The sequence below is a fragment of the Somniosus microcephalus genome, chromosome 24, assembly GCF_052327205.1.
Source record: "Somniosus microcephalus isolate GS21.2 chromosome 24, FLI_Smic_1.0, whole genome shotgun sequence".
NCBI lineage: Eukaryota > Metazoa > Chordata > Chondrichthyes > Squaliformes > Somniosidae > Somniosus > Somniosus microcephalus.
In genome coordinates, this window is record NC_141010.1 from 58,238,235 (window position 1) to 58,259,530 (window position 21,296).

A 21,296-nucleotide genomic window follows, 5' to 3' on the forward strand; every position below is an offset into this window, starting at 1 on the left:
TTGGTGCTGGGGATGTTGGCCTGAGCGAGAACACTGATGTTGGTGCCAATGGATTTGCAGGATCTTACGGAGGCAGCGTTGGTGGTACCTCGCCAGTGCTTTGAGGTGCCTGCTGTACATGGTCCATGTCTCTGAAGCATACAGCAGGGCGGGTATCACTGCTGCTCTGTAGTCCATGAGCTTAGTGCCGGGTTTGAGGTCCTGGTCTTCAAACACTCCCTTCCTCAGGCGACCGAAGGCTGCATTGGCACACTGAAGGCGGTGTTGGACTTCGTCATCGACGTCTGCCCTTGTTGACAGTAGGCTCCCGAGGTATGGAAAGTGGTCCATGTTGTCCATGGCCTCGTCATGGATTTTGATAATCGGGGAGCAGTACTGTGTGACGGGGGCAGGTTGGTAGAGGACCTTTGTCTTATGGATGTTTAGTGTAAGGCCCATGTTCTCATATGCTTCGGTGAAGGTGTTGACGATGATTTGGAGTTCGATTCAGAGTGTGCAGATGCAAGCATCGTCTGCACACTGTAATTCGATGACAGGACGGGACGACCTTGGTATGTTAGCCTTTATTACAAAAGTTTTGGAGTACAAAAGTAAAGAAGTCTTACTGCAATTCTATGGGTCTTTGGTGAGACCACACCTGGGGGAATTTGTACCGTTTTGGTCTCCTAATCTAAGGAAGTATATACTTGCCTTAGAAAGGGGTGCAACGAAGGTTCACTAGATTGTTTCCTGGGATGAGGAGAGATTGAGTAGACTAGGCCTATAATCTCTGGAGTTTAGAAGAATGAGAGGTGATCTCATTGAAACGTATAAAATTCTTAAAGGGCTTGACAGGGTAGATGCTGAGTGACTTTCCCCTGTCTGGAGAGTCTAGAACTAGGGGTCATAGTCTCAGGATAAGGGGTTGGTCATTTAGGATTGTGATGAGGAGAAATTTCTTCACTCAAAGGGCTGTGAATCTTTGAAATTCTTTACCCTAGAGGGCTGTGGCTTCTCAATCGTTGAGTATGTTCAGGACTGAGATCGATAGATTTTTGTGCGCTAAGGGATATGGGGATTGAGCGGGAAAGTGGAGTTGAGGTCGAAGATCAGCCATGATCTTATTGAATGGTGGAGCAGGTTCGAGGGGCCGAATGGCCGACTCCTGCTCCTATTTCTTATGTTCTTACATCGGATGGAACTCAGGAGGCTAGTCAGGACAACATTGGAGAACTCCAGTTTGAGCTATCGGAACAAAACTGTCCCGTACCGGGTCTTCTCCGCGTGTGTGGTGTAAAGTACTTGTTTCTACATTCAGGTCGTCACAGCCAGCTGACTCAGCAGTTCAGTGTATTGCTTGGTTTATTTTAGTGCATTGGTATATACTGTGGGCAGAATCCAAGTTTAGCCATTGCCTTTTAAAAGTGCTTGTGTGGCACTCTTTCATCATGTACCCAAATTTATCTGAACGTGACCAGCCCCAGTAACTAGCAGAACTTCGCCCTCGTGTTACACGGCTCAAAGTGTGAGACGTGCGCTAAGTTTGGCAGGACACGGTCTCTAGTTGTCATGCTGTGTGTTTTGAGTGTTGCCATTTTTAGATTGTCGTCATTTGTGCTGTACTGGAACAGCGGTGACAACGCCAGCAGTTAAACGTACCATTTGTTCCACCCAGATCATTTAACTGTTTTCTCTGTCTTACAAACGGATACAGCTGAAACAATAGGCTAAGTGTGGGGAGGTGAATGCTATTGGAAATGCCTCCAGCTTGTTCTGAGGGAATCCTGAGTGCAGAGCCCTGCTGTGAGGTGCCGGTCTTGGTGCTGACTCAGGAACCCGCTGTTTTGTTTTGCTGTCTCGTTGCATCATGTTAAACAAGCAGCTGCCGGTGGCTCCTGATGAAGTGGGACAGGCAGAGCAGACAGTATTCCCGGAGCGAGCCTGAGGTGTGATGGACTGGCCTCCAGTGTAATTTCTCTTCACATGGTATGTTGGCCTTTGGAGCGAGAGGGTTCGAGTACAGGAACAAGGATGTCTTGCTGTAGTTGTACAGGGCCTTGGTGAGACCACATCTGGAGTATTGTGTGCAGTTTTGGTCGCCTTATCTGAGGAAGGATGTTCTTGCCATGGAGGGAGTGCAGCGAAGATTCACCAGGCTGATACCTGGGATGGCAGGAATGATGTATGAGGAGAGATTGGGTCGATTGGGCTTGTACTCGCTGGAGGTTAGAAGAATGAGAGGGGATCTCATTGAAACTTATAAAATTCTGACAGGACTAGACAGACTAGATGCAGGAAGGATGTTCCCGATGGTCGGGGAGTCCAGAACCAGGGGTCACAGTCTAAGGATAAGGGGTAAGCCATTTAGGACAGAGATGAGGAATTTCTTCACCCAGAGAGTGGTGAACCTGTGGAATTCTCTACCACAGAAGGCAGTAGAGGCCAATTCATTAAATATATTCAAGAAGGAGTTAGATATATTTCTTAAGGCTAAAGAGATCAAGGGGTATGGGGAGAAAGCAGGGACAGGGTACTGAATTTGGATGATCAGCCATGATCTCATTGAATGGCGGAGCAGGCTCGAGGGGCCGAATGGCCTACTCCTGCTCCTATCTTCTGTGTTTCACGGGTAGCACTCTCTTATGGTAAGGAGCAACCAATCGAAGACTGGTGAGAACTGGGAAGAGGGGACGTGGCTGAATTGACGGGCGAAGCTGAGATTCCCTCATCGACCTAGTGGTCATGCCAGTCTGTTTCAAGTTTTAATCTGTACATTGGTGTTGCTAAATGCAGTGACTGTTGGGGACTTTCCCTCGAGTATGAGACTAATCCCACACTGTCTCCAGCTCCACTTTGAGCCAAACCACTGCTGTAACCCACTACACCAGCCTCTTTACCGATTGATTTTTTTTAAGGTGTGGTACAACTAAACATTTACAAAGGCATGCGAGATGTGAATTTATATCCCACTTGTGGCATCAACCCAAACTCATGAGTGAGTTATCACGATTCATAAGTTAAACATTGTGACTGTCAGGTTTTCCGAATGTGTCCTCTACCTACTTAACATGTTCATAGAATCATATGGCAAAGGAGGCGGCCATTCGGCCCAGCATGCCAGGGCCTGCTCTTTAAAGGAGCTCTCCAATTAGTCCCATTCCCCCACTCTTTCCCCAGAGCCCTGCAAATTTTTCCGTTTCAAATTATTTATCCAATTCCCTTTTGAAAGTTATTGAATCTGCTTCCACCGCCCTTCCAGGCAGCGCATTCCAGGTCACAACAACTCGCTGCGTAAAACAATTTCTCCTCCTCTCCCCTCTAGTTCTTTTGCCTTAAATCTGTGTCCTCTGGTTACTGACCCCCCCTATTTACGCTATAAAAACCCCTCCTAGTATTGAGCACCTCTGTTAAACCTCCCCATAGCCACCTTCACTGAAGAGAACCATCCCAGCTTCTCTCCACAGAAGTGAAGTCCCTTATCCCTGGTATCACGCCTCGAGATTTAAAAAAAATATATTCATTCACAGGATGTGGGCATCACTGGCAAAGCCAGCATTTATTGCCCATCCCTAATTGCCCTTGAGAAGGTGGTGGTGAGCTGCCGCCTTGAACCGCTGCAGTCCGTGTGGTGAAGGTGCTCCCACAGTGCTGTTAGTTAGGGAGTTCCAGGATTTTGACCCAGCGACGATGAATGGATTGCTAATCCTTAATTTCAGTGTTTTAAGCTAACTTTGCTAATGAAGATGGGAACATTCACTGAATACGTTTTTAATTATTTGATTCGTTTTTCATTTGAACATGTGCTTTGCTTTAATTTCCTTCCTGTTATGAGTATTGTGATGAATCATAGAATCATAGAAAGTTACAGCACGGAAGGAGGCCATTTCAGCCCATCGTGTCCGCACCGGCCAACAAAGAGCTATCCAGCCTAATCCCACTTCCCAGCTCTTGGTCCGTCGCCCTGCAGGTTAGAGCATCCCAAGGGCACATCCAAGTACTTTGTAAATGTGGTTAGGGTTCCTGCCTCTACCACCCTTTCAGGCAGTGAGTTCCAGACCCCCACAACCCTCTGGGTGAAGAAATTTCCCCTCAAATCCCCTCTAAACCTTCCACCAATTACTTTAAATCTGTGCCCCCTGGTTTTTGACCCCTCTGCTAAGGGAAATAGGTCCTTTCTATCCACTTTATCTAGGCCCCTCATAATTTTATACACCTCAATAAGGTCTCCCCTCAGCCTCCTCTGTTCCAAGGGAAACAGACCCAGCCTATCCAGTCTTTCCTCATAGCTAAGATTCTCTACTCCCAGCAACATCCTTGTAAATCTCCTCTGTACCCTCTCTAGTGCAATCACATCTTTCCTGTAATGTGGTGACCAGAACTGCACGCAGTACTCTAGCTGAGGCCTAACTAGTGTTTTATACAGTTGAAGCATAACCCCCCCTGCTCTTGTATTCTATGCCACAGCTAATAAAGGCAAGCATTCCGTATGCCTTCTTAACCACCTTATCTACTTGGTCTGCTACCTTCAGGGATCTGTGGACCTGCACTCCAAGGTCCCTTTGTTCCTCTACACTACTCAGTGTCCTACCATTTAATGTGTATTCCCTTTCCTTGTTAGCCTTCCCCAAATGCATTACCTCACACTTTTCCGGATTGAATTCCATTTGCCACTGTTCTGCCCACCTGACCAATTTATTGATATCTTCCTGCAGTCTACAGCTTCCTTCTTCAGTATCAATCACACAGCCGATTTTAGTATCATCTGCAAACTTCTTAATCATACCCCCTATATTCAAGTCTAGATCATTGATATATACCACAAAAAGCACCCAGCAACCATGACCCTCTGCTTCCTGTCTCCGAGCCAGTTTTAAATCCAACTTGATCCCATGGACTTTTAACTTCGTGACCAGTCTGCCATGTGGAACCTTATCAAAAGCCTTGCTAAAGTCCATATACACTACATCAATCGCACTGCCCTCATCTATCCTCCTTGTTACCTCCTCAAAAAATTCAATCAAGTTTGTCAGACACAACCTTCCCTTAACAAATCCGTGCTGACTATCTTTGATTAATCCGTGCCTTTCTAAATGAAGATTTATCCTGTCCTTCAGAATTCTTTCCAATAATTTTCCCACCACCGAGGTTAGGCTGACTGGCCTGTAATTACTCGGTCTATCCTTTTCTCCCTTTTTAAACAAGGGTACCACATTCGCAGTCTTCTGGCACCACACCTGAAGCCAGAGAGGATTGGAAAATGATGGTCAGGGCCTCTGCTATTTCCTCTTTTGCTTCGCTTAACAACCTGGGATACATTTCATCCGGGCCTGGAGATTTATCCACTTTTAAAGCTGCTAAACCCCTTAATATTTCCTCTCTCACCATGTTTAGTTCATCTAATATTTCACACTCCTACTCCCTGATAGCAATGTCTACTTCGCCCCTCTCCTTTGTGAAAACAGATGCAAAGTATTCATTAAGAACCCTACTGACGTCTCCCGCCTCCACACACACATTACCCTCATGATCTCTAATAGGCCCTACCCTTTCTTTAGTTATCCTCTTACTCTTAATGTATCTTCCGTATGAACCTTTTTTTGCCTGGAGGCGTTTGCCTGAAGTGACTGCCTTGCATGCAGTAGCAGATTGCAGGGCTGGGCCTCTGCGAGGCAGGCCACTGTAATCACAAGCTAGGGCCGAGCTGGCTAAAGGTGTGGTCACCAGTGGAGGGAGGGGTGCGCAGGGAGGTCCGAATCTGGAGGAGGTTGCACAGATGGGGCAGTGGGTGAGACTGGGAGAATTTGAAGAGCACAGTTTTCAATTTCGTGTGTCGGGGGACCTGAGCAAAGCCAGCTCCCAGCTCAAGTGAGCAGTTGTTGTACAGTGCTGTATGTTTCTGATTTCCCTTTTCTTCCCCACACTCCCCCCGCTCCCCGAATTGTCCTCTTGTGAAGTCATCGGCTGTGGAACAGTTCCACAAGTGCTGCCAGCCCCCTGGTATCTTGGCCAAGTGGCTACCTTCATGTGAGCCTGGGCGACGAATGTTGTTGGGCTATTTGACTATGGGGGCTTCACCGCAGGGCCCGATTCTGTCCTCACCTGACATCCTTCCCAGCAACAGTCACTGGATAGTGATCAGGAGTGCCAACCCTGGCTACCGTTCTCCCAGTGCATTGAGAGGATAGTTGCAGTAACCCAAACGCTGCTCCTGTTGAAGGCATTGATACTTCAGCATTACACTAACTGGGCTGGAATACAAAGAGGTGGACATTGTTACAGTTATATAAAGCTCTGGTTTGACCGTATCTGGAGCACTGCGTTCAGTTCTGGGTACCGCGCCTCAGGAAGAATAGATTGACCTTGGAGGGGGTGCGGTGCAGATTCACTCGAATGCTACCGGGACTAAAAGGGTTAAATTATGTGAACAGGTTGCATAGACTAGGCTTGTGTTCCCTTGAGTATACAAGATTGAGAGGTGACCTAATTGAGGTGTTTAAGATGATTAAAGGATTTGATCGGATAGATCGAGAGAAACTATTTCCTCTGGTTGGGGGATGGGGAGAGTCCAGGACAAGGGGGCATCACATTAAAATTAGAGCCAGGCCGTTCAGGAGTGATGTCAGGAAGCACTTCTTCACACACGGTAATGGAAATCTGGAACTCTTTCCCCCCCCCCCCCCCCCCCCCCCCCCCCCCAAAAGTTGTTGTGGCTGGGGGGTTCAATTGAAAATGTCAAAACTGAGATTGATAGATTTTTGTTCGGCAAGGGTGTTGAGGATTACGGGACCAAGGTAGGTAAGATACAGATCAGCCATGACCTAATTAAATGGCAGAACAGGCTCGAGGGGCTGAATGGCCTCCTCCTGTTCCTATGTTCCTAACCAAAGGTGAAATGGATCAGGTGTAAGTTTCTGCACATGCTCCTGAGCCATTTGTACATTATCCGCATTTGTTCCTTGCGTTCTGAAGCTTTGTTTTTCTTTCAGACTGAAGCATCATGCAGTTCTACCTCCTGTTTGCCCTCCTCCTGCTGGGCTGCGAGCTCGCTGTCGGCAAGTTCGATGACTTTGACGACACCGATGACATCGCCGAGTATGACGACAATGACTTTGCGGAGTTTGAAGACGGGAGCGAAGACGCCCCCCAGGAGGTCCCACAGAAGGTCACCACTGTGCAGGACGACGAGGAAGAGGCGACAGTGGAAGTGGAGGACCAGGATGAAAATCAGGAGGATTTTGAGGACCCAGATGGAGCAGGAGTAAGTGTGGCACCACGGCGCTGCTCACTCGCGCCCGTATCGCAGACTCGTATACAGGAAGATCGAGCGGAGAGGAGACTCCTTGGGTTCTCTACAAACCTCTCCTGCCCACTGTGAAGGGGCTGGGCAGTACCATAGTATGTTCCAGATCACAAACTTGCCTTTCCGTCCATCAAGTCAGCCCCAGTGTTTTTCTCCACATCAGTCACTTGGCCTAATCCCACTCTCCTCGCTTTCTACACCCTCTTTTTCAAGCAAACATTTCATTCCTTTTTAAAACTTTATGAACTCTTCCAACGATGGCTTGTGGGATAGAATTCTGCATTTTCACCAACTTGCACAAAGAAATTTCTGCCAACCTTCCCTTTAATTCTGATTATCTTAACCCGATGCCCTCTTGTTACCAGCTTGCGGACAAGTGAAAACAATGTCAGTATTCACCCCATCGTAATCCTGTATAATCTTGAACATCTTAAGCATCTCGGCTCTAGTTTAAAGAAAATCCTAACTTCGGTCTATAACACTGTCCCAGTGATGTGGCCAATCTCTTGCTGTTCCTCAGCTCAATACAAAAGGGATTCTGAGTGGGCCACTTCTCTATTTAAATCCTAATGCTGTAGTGCTATGATATTATCTCTAATTAATACAATTCCCTTCCTCCCATTTCTCCGTACCTACCTTCCTGGGATATTTAATTACCAGGCCTGGCTGTAGCCATGTTTCAGTAATTGCTTTATCTTCTGATTTTCTATTTTGGTCAATGAGCTCCAATCCCCCAGTTTTGTTCCTTATTCTCTGTGTGAATATGCAGTTTTTCCATTTACCGCTGACCCACACCATTTTTTTTTAATGTAACCTTGTCCTGTTTGAACTCGCTTGACCTTTCCACCTCCTTATTCCGTACACACCCAGCGCTTGCCTTCCCATCCAAGCTGCCGCATTCATTAATTGTTCATTTGTAATATGAACACTACCATAGTAACAAAAATGCTTCATCAAATTCACAGAATCACAGAAACCCCCACAGTGCAGATAGAGGCCATTTCGGCCCATCGAGCCTGCACCGACACATATCCCACCCGATCCCGGTAACCCCTACACCAACACATATCCCACCCTATCCCCGTAACCCCACGTATTTAATCCCCCTAACACTAAGGGTCAATTTATCATAGCCAATCAACCTAACCCGCACATCTTTGGACTGTGGGAGGAAACCGGAGCACCCGGAGAAAACCCACGCAAACACGGGGAGAATGTGCAAACTCCACACAGTCACCCGAGGCCGGATTCGAACCCGGGTCCCTGGCGCTGTGAGGCAACAGTGCTAACCACTATGCCACCGTGCTGCGCATTGGGTTGCCCATTCTGAGGATAGGAGCGTGAGTGGGCCATTCAGTTAGATCATGGCTGATCTGTACAGGAAACTTTCTGGTATCCGGCACTGACGGGACCGAGCTGGTGCCGTTAGATCAAAACTACCGTATAAACCAGCGGCAATGTTAAAACATACAGAGCTTTTCAGCTCCGTGTGAATCAACAAACCCTGTTGCTTAGCAACAGCTTCAAAACAGTCGGCTGCAGCTGCAAGCATCTCTAGCTGAAGCTGTTGCTTAGCTACCGACCTTGCAGAGCCTGACTGGGGGGAAAAAAAGCAACGAGAAGTAAAAAAACTTATAGAAAACGGCTCCTGAATTTTGCCGGTAGATAGAGCTTTCCGGACTTTTAACCGGTTAAACGAAAGTTTCCTGTACCTCAACTCTATTTACCTCCCTTTGCTCCATATCCCTTACTGAACACAAATCTATCAATCTTGATCTTAAAAATGTAAATTGACTCGCAGCACCCACAGCTGTATTTTTGGGGTGGGGGGGGGGGGGGGGGGGGCGAAGAAAGAGAGTTCCAGATGTGGCTGTTGCATGTCTTTGTGTCTGATCTGTGCTGTCCCCAATCAATCAAGAAATGTGGAGAGCTTTACTCTGCATCTAACCTGTGAAGTAGCTGACTTAATCTGGGAATGTAGGGGGAATTTGCTCCCCATTAGCTCACCTTGTATCTGAAGCTGGGACAGTGCAAAGGCAGTTTTACTTTGTATCCACCCCTTGCCTTGATACCGAGAGAGAGAGAGAGAGAGAGGGGTTTCACTCTCAGCAGATAGCGGTTAACCTGCGCACAAACTGCACCTTTTTTTCCACTTGAAGAGAAATGGTTCTCGGCATGGCCCCTAGTGACTCGGCATTGTGTGAATCTGAACCAGACCAAGATCAATCCCTGGCCTTTGCTGATCTCATTGGGGATGCTGCAGTTGGCCTCTGCTTACCTTTTTTTTTAATATTCGTTTGTGGGATGTGGACGTCGCTGTCAAGGCCAGCATTTATTGCCTATCCCTAGTTGCCCTGGAGAAGGTGGTGGTGAGCCGCTGCCTTGAACCGCTGCAGTCCGTGTGGTGAAGGTACTCCCACAGTGCTGTTAGGGAGGGAGTTCCAGAATTTTGACCCAGTGACGATGAAGGAATGGCGATATACTTCTAAGTCAGGATGGTGTGTGACTTGGAGAGGAACTTGGAGGTGGTGGTGTTCCCATCTGCCTGCTGCCCTTGTCCTTCTAGGTGGTGGAGGTCGCACTGAGGAGGGGAAAACATCAACAAGATTCCCATTCCACGTCTCTGTCCAGTGACCCCCACTGTGTGTGGTTGTCAGGTGAGGAGTGGATTGGGCTTGGCTGTGGTACCACTCCCTTTAATCTCCATCGCTACCCACCCCCTCAAAAGAAAGAGTTGAATAGCCTGCTGACTCACTGTCTTGGCACATGTGAGAAATGAGCACTTAGCTGTGATACTAAACGCTGACATGAGGGGACGAACTGAACACGGGCCAAAAAGAAAAGTTGTGAAATTAAAAGGATTGAGATTAGGCCGTTTCCTCGTCTCACTGCAGGTACAACAGCTCCCCACAATGAGTGGTCTAGGAGTATTGCTGTGCAGAAGGAGTGTCCTGGATGATCTGTGTTTATTCATGCCGCAGTCTATCCTCCCAGCCAGTGGCAGAAGCAACATTTTTTTTAATGAATTCTTTGCGGTTTGAGTTTTCTTTTTTCGAAGGCCAGTACAGAGAGGCTCAGCATGCGTTGTTGCGGTGTTTCTCATTCTGTCTCCCCCCTTGAACAAGTCGTGTTTAATTGGACGTTTGAAAGTGCAGTTATGTTTGGCCTGTGTAGTTGTAGTTGCAGCAAGTCTATCAGGAAAGACTGAACAGGCTGGGGCTCTATTTCCTAGAAAAGAGAAGACTGAAGGGTGACCTGATCGAGGTCTTTAAAATCATGCAGGTGTTTGATAGGGTAAACATAGAAATGTTTCCACTTGTGAGGGAGACCAAAACTAAGGGACATAAATATAAGATAGTCACTAATAAATCCAATAGGGAATTCAGGAGAAACTTCTTTACCCAGAGAGTGGTGAGAATGTGGAACTCACTACAGGAAACTTTTTTTTATCCGGCACGGACGGGACCGACGTGCCGGTTCATCAAAAATTCCGGATAACCGAACGCTATAGTAAAAGATACGGAGCTGAGAACTCCATATAAAGCAACAAACCCTAACAGCTTCAGAACAATGGCCACAAGTTGCAAGTGTCTCTGTAGCTTAGCAACAGCTGCAGCCACACCCTTGCACAGCAACAAATGGAGGAAGGCGAGTAATAAAAGTTACCTGAACCTGCTCCTGAATTTTGCCGGTTAACCGAGATTTCCGGTTATTTAGGTGCCGGTAAATCGAAAGTTTCCTGTACCACATGGAGTAGTTGAGGCAAATAGCATAGATACATTCAAGAGGAAGCTAGATAAACACATGAGGGAGAAAGGAATAGAAGATTTGTTGATGGGGTTAGATGAAGTAGTGAGAGAGGAGGCTCGTGTGGAGCATAAACACTGGCATGGACCTGTTGGGCCGAATGGTCCGTTTCTGTGTTGTAAATTCTATGCAAGTCCCCCATTCTTCTGCCGAACAGTGCGTGCACAATGCTGTATGGTGGGGGCAGTCACAGAACCTCAACATTTGAAGATGGGGGGGAAGTGTGCGGCGTGGCTGTCTCGGGCGTAACCTGTGATTCAGCACATGGCACAGTACAAAGAAAGAAAGACTTGCATTTATATAGCGCCTTTCACAACCTCAGGACGTCCCAAAGCGCTTCACAGCCAATGAAGTACTTTGTGAAGTGTAGGAAACGCAGCAAGGTCCGACAAATAGCAATGTGATAAATGACCAGATAATCTGTTTTAGGTGTTGGTTGAGAGATAAATATTGGCCAGGACACCAGGGAGAAATCCCCAGCTCTCCTTCGAAATAGTGCCACGGGATCTTTTACATCCACCTGTGAGGGTAGACGGGGCCTCGGTTTAATGTCTCATCCGAAAGATGGCACCGCCGACAGCGCAGCACTCCCTCAGCACTGCACTGGAGTGTCAGCCTGGATTTTGTGCTCAAGTCTCTGGAGTGGGACTTGAACTCACGACCTTCTGACTCCGAGGCGAGGGTGCTGCCCACTGAGCCACGGTGAGACTGGATCTCTCAAGATCAGTCTTTAAATTGAGGGCAATGGGATGTGGCTTTAAATCAGTTCCACTGTACTTGTTGGGTTTTATTTGTTGCACTTTGGGTCACATAGGCTTCACTCTTTACACTCGCCGCCTGTGGGTCATATAGGCTTCACTCTTTACACTCGCCGCCTGTGGGTCACATAGGCTTCACTCTTTACACTCGCCGCCTGTGGGTCACATAGGCTTCACTCTTTACACTCGCCGCCTGTGGGTCATATAGGCTTCACTCTTTACACTCGCCGCCTGTGTTTCTTTACTCGACAGGAAGGAGATGCAGAAGGAGAGCCGTTCGATGATGAAGAATTTGAAGGTTACGAGGAGGCGGACAGACCTTCCAGCAGAAGCAAAGATCCAATTAAAATAGTTAATGTAAGCACCCAGAGCAATCACACCACATTTTATTGGCGTTTCTCCCGCATGTAAAATTCAGTGAGGCCCCTGGGTGGCTCAACCGGGGAAATTGCAGTCCAGTGAAGAGCTGAGCCATACAAACTGGGAGGCTCCCAAGCTGCACCCCCAGTCTGTGTTGTTGGCTGGTCTCAGCTGGGGCAGCCGTTGTGATGGTACAGTTGGCCCAGGGAGGGTCAAAATCAGCCAGGATTCCCCCCCCAGGGAATGCTTTAGAGATCCCGGATAAAAAATGCACAAGGACAGAATCGGGCACAAGTGTCAAATCACCTGGCAACATTTGTTTTACAGTAAGTCCTGAGGAAAGATTGGATAGGTTGGGTTTTTTCCCCCTTTGGAACAGAGGAGGTTGAGGGGAGATGTAATTGAGGTGTATAAAATGATGAGGGGCCTCAATAGAGTGGATAGGAAGCAGCTACTTCTCTTAGCAGAGCGGTCAATAACCAGGGGGCTTAGATTTAAAGTAATTGGGAGAAGGTTTAGAGGGGAGTTGAGGAGAACTTTTTTCACCCAGAGGGTGGTGGGTGTCTGGAACTCACTGCACGAAAGGGTGGTCGAGGCAGAAACCCTCAACACATTAAAAAAAGTACTTGGAGATGCACTTGAAATGCAGTAACCTACAGGGCCACGGACCAGAAAGTGGAATTGGGCTGAAATAGCCCTTTTTCAACCAGCACGACACGATGGGCCGAATGACGACCTCCCGTGCTGTAAATTTCTATGGTTCTATGAGTAAGGTTTTTTTGTTCATAGGGCAGGGCACTAGGTGCAGAGCCGAAGCCCAGGGGCAGTGCGGCAGCAAAATATAGAAGACTAGGTTAATCAAAAGGTAGCAATGTGTTGGTACCAAGCTTGGGTTATAGAAGGGAGGGGGTGTGACTGCGGAGGGGGGAGGGAGTCTCATAATTTTGAGATCCTGGGAAAGAATGACTAGAGTATGAAACTGAGGCCTCTGTTTCGACGCAGGCTTGTGTATCGAACAGTTTAGGAGGAACAAGTGCAATGTACAGAGGAGCACTGAAGAGTCCAGCGAGTGGGATCAGTTGGGGTGGTGACGTGAACCTGGTGAGGTTCCTGCTGAGTGTTGCTCCTGTATCATTGCCCATTCAAACTGGTAACTGCTGTCCTTCCGACCCCGGTTAGGTCCCCCATCACCTACAGAACAGCTGGGAGAGCTACTACATGGAGATCCTGATGGTGACGGGCCTCTTGGCTTACATCATGAACTACATCATCGGCAAAAACAAAAACAACAGGCTGGCTACTGCGTGGTTCAATTCTCACAAGGAGCTGCTGGAGACTAACTTCTCCCTGGTCGGTAAGTCCCTGAGTTGTAAACTCTTCGCTTTGGGTTTTGCTCAGTCAGTGGCCCATAGGGTTTATTGGTTCTGCTGGTCTCTGCGACTGACGCCACCACTGTTTCAGGAGCCCTGTTCTCTCTGCGTCGGAGCGGTCTAATGTGGAATTGGAAGCTTCAGTCTTGCTGCGAAACACTGTTGTTTCTCTAAGTTCAGGATTGCGCTGGGTTTTATTTCTAGCTGCAGTCTCTAATGGTTTACTTTCTGGAAAAAAATTCATACTAATTCTTCCTCATGGACCACGACCAACCACCTTCCCTCCCCCTTCCAATAATTAACCAGTACGTTCCCCATAAAGAAAGAACATTTCATTTGTATAGCGCCTTTCACAACCTCAGGACGTCCCAAAGCACTTCACAACCAATTAAGCACTTTTGAAGCGTGGTCACTGTTGTAGTGTAGAGAAACAGGGCAGCCAATTCTCTCACAGCAAGATCCCACAAACAGCAATGAAAGAAATGATCAGAGCATCTGTTTTGATGATGTTGACTGAGGGATAAGTATGGCCAGGACACCGGGGAGAATGCCCCAGCTCTTCGAGTAGTGCCATGGGGTCATTTACATCCACCTGCGCAGGCTGATGGGTCCTCCGTTTAATATTTATTCTGAAAGACAGCATCTCTGACAATGCAGCACTCCCTCAGTAATGTCAGTCTGGATTATGTGCTCAAATAATGGAATCCCAGCACCTTCTAACTCCAAGGTGACAGTGATGGAGTTTAAAAAAACACTGGTCAGAACTCACTTTCTCATTTCTCTTTCCCTCCTCTGTACTCCGTCTCTGCGCCACACGTGTTATTCGCTGCCCGAGAGAAAGACTTGCATTTACATAGAGCCTTTCGCGACATTTCAAAGCGCTTTACAGCCTTTGAAGTACTTTTGAAGTGTGGTCACTGTTGTAATGTAGGAAACGCGGCAGCTAATTTGCACACAGCAAGCTCCCACAAACAGCAATGTGATAAAGACCAGATAATCTGTTTAGTGATGTTGATTGAGGGATAAGTATTGGCCAGGACAGTGTGGAGAGCTCCCCTGCTCTTCGAAATAGTGCCGTGGGATCTTTTACATCCACCTGAGAGGGCAGACGGGGCCTCGGTTTAACGTCTCGTCTGAAAGATGGCACCTCCGACAGTGCAGCACTCCCTCAGCACGGCACTGGAGTGTCAGCCTAGATTTTTGTGCTCAAGTCCCTGAAGTGGGACTTGAACCCACGACCTTCTGACTCAGAGGCAAGAGTGCTGCCCACTGAGAGACAGCTGGCACTAGAGAGAGAGGGAAAGCAACCTGCACCCAAACTTCCTACTAGGTCCCGACAACCCAGAAGGGCAGCTAGAATCGGCGGGGGGGTTGGTAGCGCTGGGGCACAGCATTCCAGGCGGGAGCACTGCGACACAGTATTCCTGGGAAGCGAGCTCTGGGGCACAGCATTCCAGGGACGGATATCAACTGAACCAAGCTGACCCCTTGATGGTGAGCAAGAACAGCAACCATGGCTGATTTTTCTTACCCTTCCTAGCCCAGGGACGCTGAAGTCAATTGTGCCCCCCCTGCCAGTGGTGTTCTCGGCAGACACCAACTTAGCCCTGCACAGAATGGGGCATTCTAATCTGTGTGGTTCACAACTGCACTGGGTGTAATGACCCATCAATGGTAGCACTTGAATAATGCAGTAATTTTAGTTGGAGTGTTAACAGGCCGGTGTGTTGATGGATTCTCACCAACGATTCCCTCTGCTGGGGCAGGTAGTTAACGGGATTTTGTGTCGGGTGATGCAGCGGCTCATGTGATTCCTTTGTTTGCAGGGGATGATGGGATCAATAAAGAACCGACCAGCACAGGAAAGCTAAACCAGGAAAACGAGCACATCTACAACCTGTGGTGCTCGGGCCGTGTGTGCTGTGAGGGAATGCTGATTCAGCTAAAGGTACGGGAGCCTACTTAATCCAACCCCGGAGAGCGGCGGTTTAAACCGTCTGTGAGCAAAGTCAATGCGTCAAGCTCTGGGTTTTAAATTTATATTTTTTTTTTTTTACAATTCACTGATTAAAAGCGGCTTTGCTCTGCTTGACTTCAAATTTATGTATTAAATATTGTATCTGCAAACCCAGCCTGATGGGATACAAAAAGGGCATCAGAGACCCGAGTTGAGGAATGGAGGAAAGCTGGGGGAGAACAACAGACCCTCTACACTGTCCCATCAAACACTCCCAGGGCAGGGACAGCACGGGTTAGATACAGAGTAAAGCTCCCTCTACACTGTCCCATCAAACACTCCCAGGACAGGTGCAGCACGGGTTAGATACAGAGTAAAGCTCCCTCTACACTGTCCCATCAAACACTCCCGGGGCAGGTACAGCATGGGTTAGATACAGAGTAAAGCTCCCTCTACACTGTCCCATCAAACACTCCCAGGGCAGGTACAGCACAGGTTAAATACAGAGTAAAGCTCCCGCTACACTGTCCCATCAAACACTCCCAGGGCAGGTACAGCACAGGTTAAATACAGAGTAAAGCTCCCGCTACACTGTCCCATCAAACACTCCCAGGACAGGTACAGCACGGGTTAGATACAGAGTAAAGCTCCCTCTACACTGTCCCATCAAACACTCCCAGGACAGGTACAGCACGGGTTAGATACAGAGTAAAGCTCCCTCTACACTGTCCCATCAAACACTCCCAGGACAGGTACAGCACGGGTTAGATACAGAGTAAAACTCCCTCTACACTGTCCCATCAAACACTCCCAGGGCAGGTACAGCACGGGTTAGATGCAGAGTAAAGCTCCCTCTACACTGTCCCATCGAACATTCCCAGGGCAGGTGCAGCACGGGTTAGATACAGAGTAAAACTCCCTCTACACTGTCCCATCAAACACTCCCAGGGCAGGTACAGCACGGGTTAGATGCAGAGTAATTCTTCATATGCTTTGCCTTTACTCCAACTTCTAACACCTTCCCAGTGTATTCTGGACAAACCATGGTTGTGGTTTTCTGATTTGAGATTGCTGGACGGTTTTGGACTGGAGTTCCACTCGAAACGGGATTGAGACTGTGTCTTTTGAGACTTAAAAGTAGGAGTTAGAATAGGCAACCTTCTAGGTAAAGAAAGAAATACTGTACTATGTCACCTCAGTGCATCTCTCATCATGAATTGCTATTCAAAGTGCAGGCTTAGTTTGTCGGCAACTGCAGCAGAGTCTGCACCAGCACTGTCCCATTGAGCTGGGTCAACAGCTGGAGCAAGAAAGACTTGTGTTTATATTGTGCTTTATTAGGTCTCTTGGTAATGTCCCAAGGAGCTGCATAGACAATAAATCGCTTTGGAAGTGCAGTAACTCTTATGTCGGCAAACATTTTGTGTACACCAGCTCCCACAAACTGCAGGAAAATAAGAACAGAAGACACTGGAAATACACAGGTCAGACAGCGTGTGAAATGAGAAAAAACAGCTCAACATTGCACGTGGGACCTACAGTGCTCAATTTCCATGAATGAATGTCTAAAGCCAGTGGTGAACATAAATAGACACAGTCTCGAATGCAAAGATCCCAATAAATCACGGGGATGGTAAACGGATTACACAGGCCAATAACCAAGGGTCCCAGCCTCACGCAGATTTGTGGTGTTAGCCTTGGAGACAGTTTCCACCTCGCTGTAAACGCAGCACTGAACCCGAGTTCCAAATTGCACAAAGAACGCTGAACGTGTATCTGTGGGGAATGTATTTTTCTTGAAATGAAAATGCTGTTGTGGCCGCATGCTGCCATAACCACGTGCTGTTTGGCTCTTCTGTTTTAGTTTTTGAAACGACAGGATCTGTTGAACGTACTTGCAAGGATGATGAGGCCTGCCAGTGACCAAGTGGTATGTAAAACGTTGATCAACTCTGTTAATGGTTAGACCTCTCTGGCCAGGGTTGAATGGACTGTTTTCATGTCGCTGTTAATTACATGCAGTCAGGGTGTCCTGGTAAAATGGGCAATAAAAACAGGCTTCAGGTGCCCCAGTGGATCCGGCTGTTCCCTGTGTTGCTGTTAGGCCCACAGACCGGGTTTGATTCCCACTCTGTGGATTTAACTGATCCCAGCTGTGGAGTATTTCATGTGTTGAACATCGGTCTCTGGGCATGGAGCAATGTCTTCTCTCTCTCTCCTCCCTCCGTCCTCTCTCTCTCTCCTCCCTCCGTCCTCTCGCCCTCCCCTCCCTCGGTCCTCTCGCCCTCCCCTCCCTCGGTCCTCTCGCCCTCCCCTCCCTCGGTCCTCTCGCCCTCCCCTCCCTCCGTCCTCTCGCTCTCCCCTCCCTCCGTCCTCTCGCTCTCCCCTCCCTCCGTCCTCTCGCTCTCCCCTCCCTCCGTCCTCTCGCTCTCCCCTCCCTCCGTCCTCTCGCTCTCCCCTCCCTCCGTCCTCTCGCTCTCCCCTCCCTCCGTCCTCTCGCTCTCTCCTCCCTCCGTCCTCTCGCTCTCTCCTCCCTCCGTCCTCTCGCTCTCTCCTCCCTCCGTCCTCTCGCTCTCTCCTCCCTCCGTCCTCTCGCTCTCTCCTCCCTCCGTCCTCTCGCTCTCTCCTCCCTCCGTCCTCTCGCTCTCTCCTCCCTCCGTCCTCTCGCTCTCTCCTCCCTCCGTCCTCTCGCTCTCTCCTCCCTCCGTCCTCTCGCTCTCTCCTCCCTCCGTCCTCTCGCTCTCTCCTCCCTCCGTCCTCTCGCTCTCCCCTCCCTCCGTCCTCTCTCTCTCCCCTCCCTCCGTCCTCTCTCTCTCCCCTCCCTCCGTCCTCTCGCTCTCCCCTCCCTCCGTCCTCTCGCTCTCCCCTCCCTCCGTCCTCTCGCTCTCCCCTCCCTCCGTCCTCTCGCTCTCCCCTCCCTCCGTCCTCTCTCTCTCTCCTCCCTCCGTCCTCTCGCTCTCCCCTCCCTCCGTCCTCGCTCTCTCCTCCCTCCGTCCTCGCTCTCTCCTCCCTCCGTCCTCTCTCTCTCTCCTCCCTCCGTCCTCTCGCTCTCTCCTCCCTCCGTCCTCTCGCTCTCTCCTCCCTCCGTCCTCTCGCTCTCTCCTCCCTCCGTCCTCTCGCTCTCTCCTCCCTCCGTCCTCTCGCTCTCTCCTCCCTCCGTCCTCTCTCTCTCTCCTCCCTCCGTCCTCTCTCTCTCTCCTCCCTCCGTCCTCTCTCTCTCTCCTCCCTCCGTCCTCTCTCTCTCTCCTCCCTCCGTCCTCTCTCTCTCTCTCTCCTCCCTCCGTCCTCTCGCTCTCCCCTCCCTCCGTCCTCTCTCTCTCTCCTCCCTCCGTCCTCTCTCTCTCTCCTCCCTCCGTCCTCTCTCTCTCTCCTCCCTCCGTCCTCTCGCCCTCCCCTCCCTCCGTCCTCTCGCCCTCCCCTCCCTCCGTCCTCTCGCCCTCCCCTCCCTCCGTCCTCTCGCTCTCTCCTCCCTCCGTCCTCTCTCTCTCTCCTCCCTCCGTCCTCTCGCCCTCCCCTCCCTCCGTCCTCTCGCTCTCCCCTCCTCCGTCTTCTCTCTCTCCCCTCCCTCCGTCCTCTCGCCCTCCCCTCCCTCCGTCCTCTCGCCCTCCCCTCCCTCCGTCCTCCCCTCCCTCCGTCCTCTCGCTCTCTCCTCCCTCCGTCCTCTCTCTCTCTCCTCCCTCCGTCCTCTCGCTCTCCCCTCCCTCCGTCCTCTCGCCCTCCCCTCCCTCCGTCCTCTCGCCCTCCCCTCCCTCCGTCCTCTCGCCCTCTCCTCCCTCCGTCCTCTCGCCCTCTCCTCCCTCCGTCCTCTCGCCCTCCCCTCCCTCCGTCCTCTCGCCCTCCCCTCCCTCCGTCCTCTCGCCCTCCCCTCCCTCCGTCCTCTCGCCCTCCCCTCCCTCCGTCCTCTCGCCCTCCCCTCCCTCCGTCCTCTCGCCCTCCCCTCCCTCCGTCCTCTCGCCCTCCCTCGCTCCGTCCTCTCGCCCTCCCCTCCCTCCGTCCTCTCGCCCTCCCCTCCCTCCGTCCTCTCGCCCTCCCCTCCCTCCCTCCGTCCTCTCGCCCTCCCCTCCTCCGTCCTCTCGCCCTCCCTCCCTCCGTCCTCTCGCCCTCCCCTCCCTCCGTCCTCTCGCCCTCCCCTCCTCCGTCCTCTCGCCCTCCCCTCCCTCCGTCCTCTCGCCCTCCCCTCCCTCGGTCCTCTCGCCCTCCCCTCCCTCGGTCCTCTCGCCCTCCCCTCCCTCGGTCCTCTCGCCCTCCCCTCCCTCGGTCCTCTCGCCCTCCCCTCCTCGGTCCTCTCGCCCTCCCCTCCCTCGGTCCTCTCGCCCTCCCCTCCCTCGGTCCTCTCGCCCTCCCCTCCCTCGGTCCTCTCGCCCTCCCCCTCCCTCGGTCCTCTCGCCCTCCCCTCCTCGGTCCTCTCGCCCTCCCCTCCCTCGGTCCTCTCGCCCTCCCCTCCCTCGGTCCTCTCGCCCTCCCCTCCCTCGGTCCTCTCGCCCTCCCCTCCCTCGGTCCTCTCGCCCTCCCCTCCCTCGGTCCTCTCGCCCTCCCCTCCCTCGGTCCTCTCGCCCTCCCCTCCCTCGGTCCTCTCGCCCGCCCCTCCCTCGGTCCTCTCGCCCGCCCCTCCCTCGGTCCTCTCGCCCGCCCCTCCCTCGGTCCTCTCGCCGCCCTCCCTCGGTCCTCTCGCCCGCCCCTCCCTCGGTCCTCTCGCCCGCCCCTCCCTCGGTCCTCTCGCCCGCCCCTCCCTCGGTCCTCTCGCCCGCCCCTCCCTCGGTCCTCTCGCCCGCCCCTCCCTCGGTCCTCTCGCCCGCCCCTCCCTCGGTCCTCTCGCCCGCCCCTCCCTCGGTCCTCTCGCCCGCCCCTCCCTCGGTCCTCTCGCCCGCCCCTCCCTCGGTCCTCTCGCCCGCCCCTCCCTCGGTCCTCTCGCCCGCCCCTCCCTCGGTCCTCTCGCCCGCCCCTCCCTCGGTCCTCTCGCCCGCCCCTCCCTCGGTCCTCTCGCCCGCCCCTCCCTCGGTCCTCTCGCCCGCCCCTCCCTCGGTCCTCTCGCCCGCCCCTCCCTCGGTCCTCTCGCCCGCCCCTCCCTCGGTCCTCTCGCCCGCCCCTCCCTCGGGCCTCTCGCCCGCCCCTCCCTCGGGCCTCTCGCCCGCCCCTCCCTCGGGCCTCTCGCCCGCCCCTCCCTCGGGCCTCTCGCCCGCCCCTCCCTCGGGCCTCTCGCCCGCCCCCTCCCTCGGGCCTCTCGCCCGCCCCTCGCCTCGGGCCTCTCGCCCGCCCCCGCCTCGGGCCTCTCGCCCGCCCCCCGCCTCGGGCCTCTCGCCCGCCCCCGCCTCGGGCCTCTCGCCCGCCCCCGCCTCGGGCCTCTCGCCCGCCCCCGCCTCGGGCCTCTCGCCCGCCCCCCGCCTCGGGCCTCTCGCCCGCCCCCGCCTCGGGCCTCTCGCCCGCCCGCCCGCCTCGGCCCTCGGCCTCGCCCCCCGCCTCGGGCCCCCCCCGCCCCCCCCTCGGGCCCCCCCGCCCGCCCCCCCCCTCGGGCCCCCCCCCGCCCGCCCCCCCCTCGGGCCCCCCCCGCCCGCCCCCCCTCGGCCCCCCCCGCCCGCCCCCCCCTCGGGGCCCCCCCGCCCGCCCCCCCCTCGGGCCCCCCCGCCCGCCCCCCCCTCGGGCCCCCCCGCCCGCCCCCCCTCGGGCCCCCCCGCCCGCCCCCCCCTCGGGCCCCCCCGCCCGCCCCCCCCTCGGGCCCCCCCGCCGCCCCCCCCGCCGGCCCCCCCGCCCGCCCCCCCCCGCCGGCC

At 52.5% G+C, this 21,296-nt stretch overlaps 1 protein-coding gene across 2 annotated transcripts in view; it reads left to right on the top strand.

Annotated features, from left to right (window-relative positions):
- ccdc47 (coiled-coil domain containing 47) overlaps positions 1–21,296 on the top strand; it is a 62,057-nt gene that overhangs the window by 18,161 nt on the left and 22,600 nt on the right. The window contains exons 1-6 of one of the 2 annotated variants that reach the window (XM_085966640.1): positions 1,770–1,965; positions 6,966–7,237; positions 12,097–12,201; positions 13,384–13,558; positions 15,401–15,522; positions 17,396–17,461. In XM_085966640.1, coding sequence (XP_085822766.1) covers positions 6,977–7,237; positions 12,097–12,201; positions 13,384–13,558; positions 15,401–15,522; positions 17,396–17,461 — 729 coding nt within the window. In that variant the 5' untranslated portion in view covers positions 1,770–1,965; positions 6,966–6,976. Of the gene's footprint in view, positions 1–1,769; positions 1,966–6,965; positions 7,238–12,096; positions 12,202–13,383; positions 13,559–15,400; positions 15,523–17,395; positions 17,462–21,296 lie in introns of those variants that run through there. The other variant, XM_085966639.1, reaches the window with a different exon arrangement.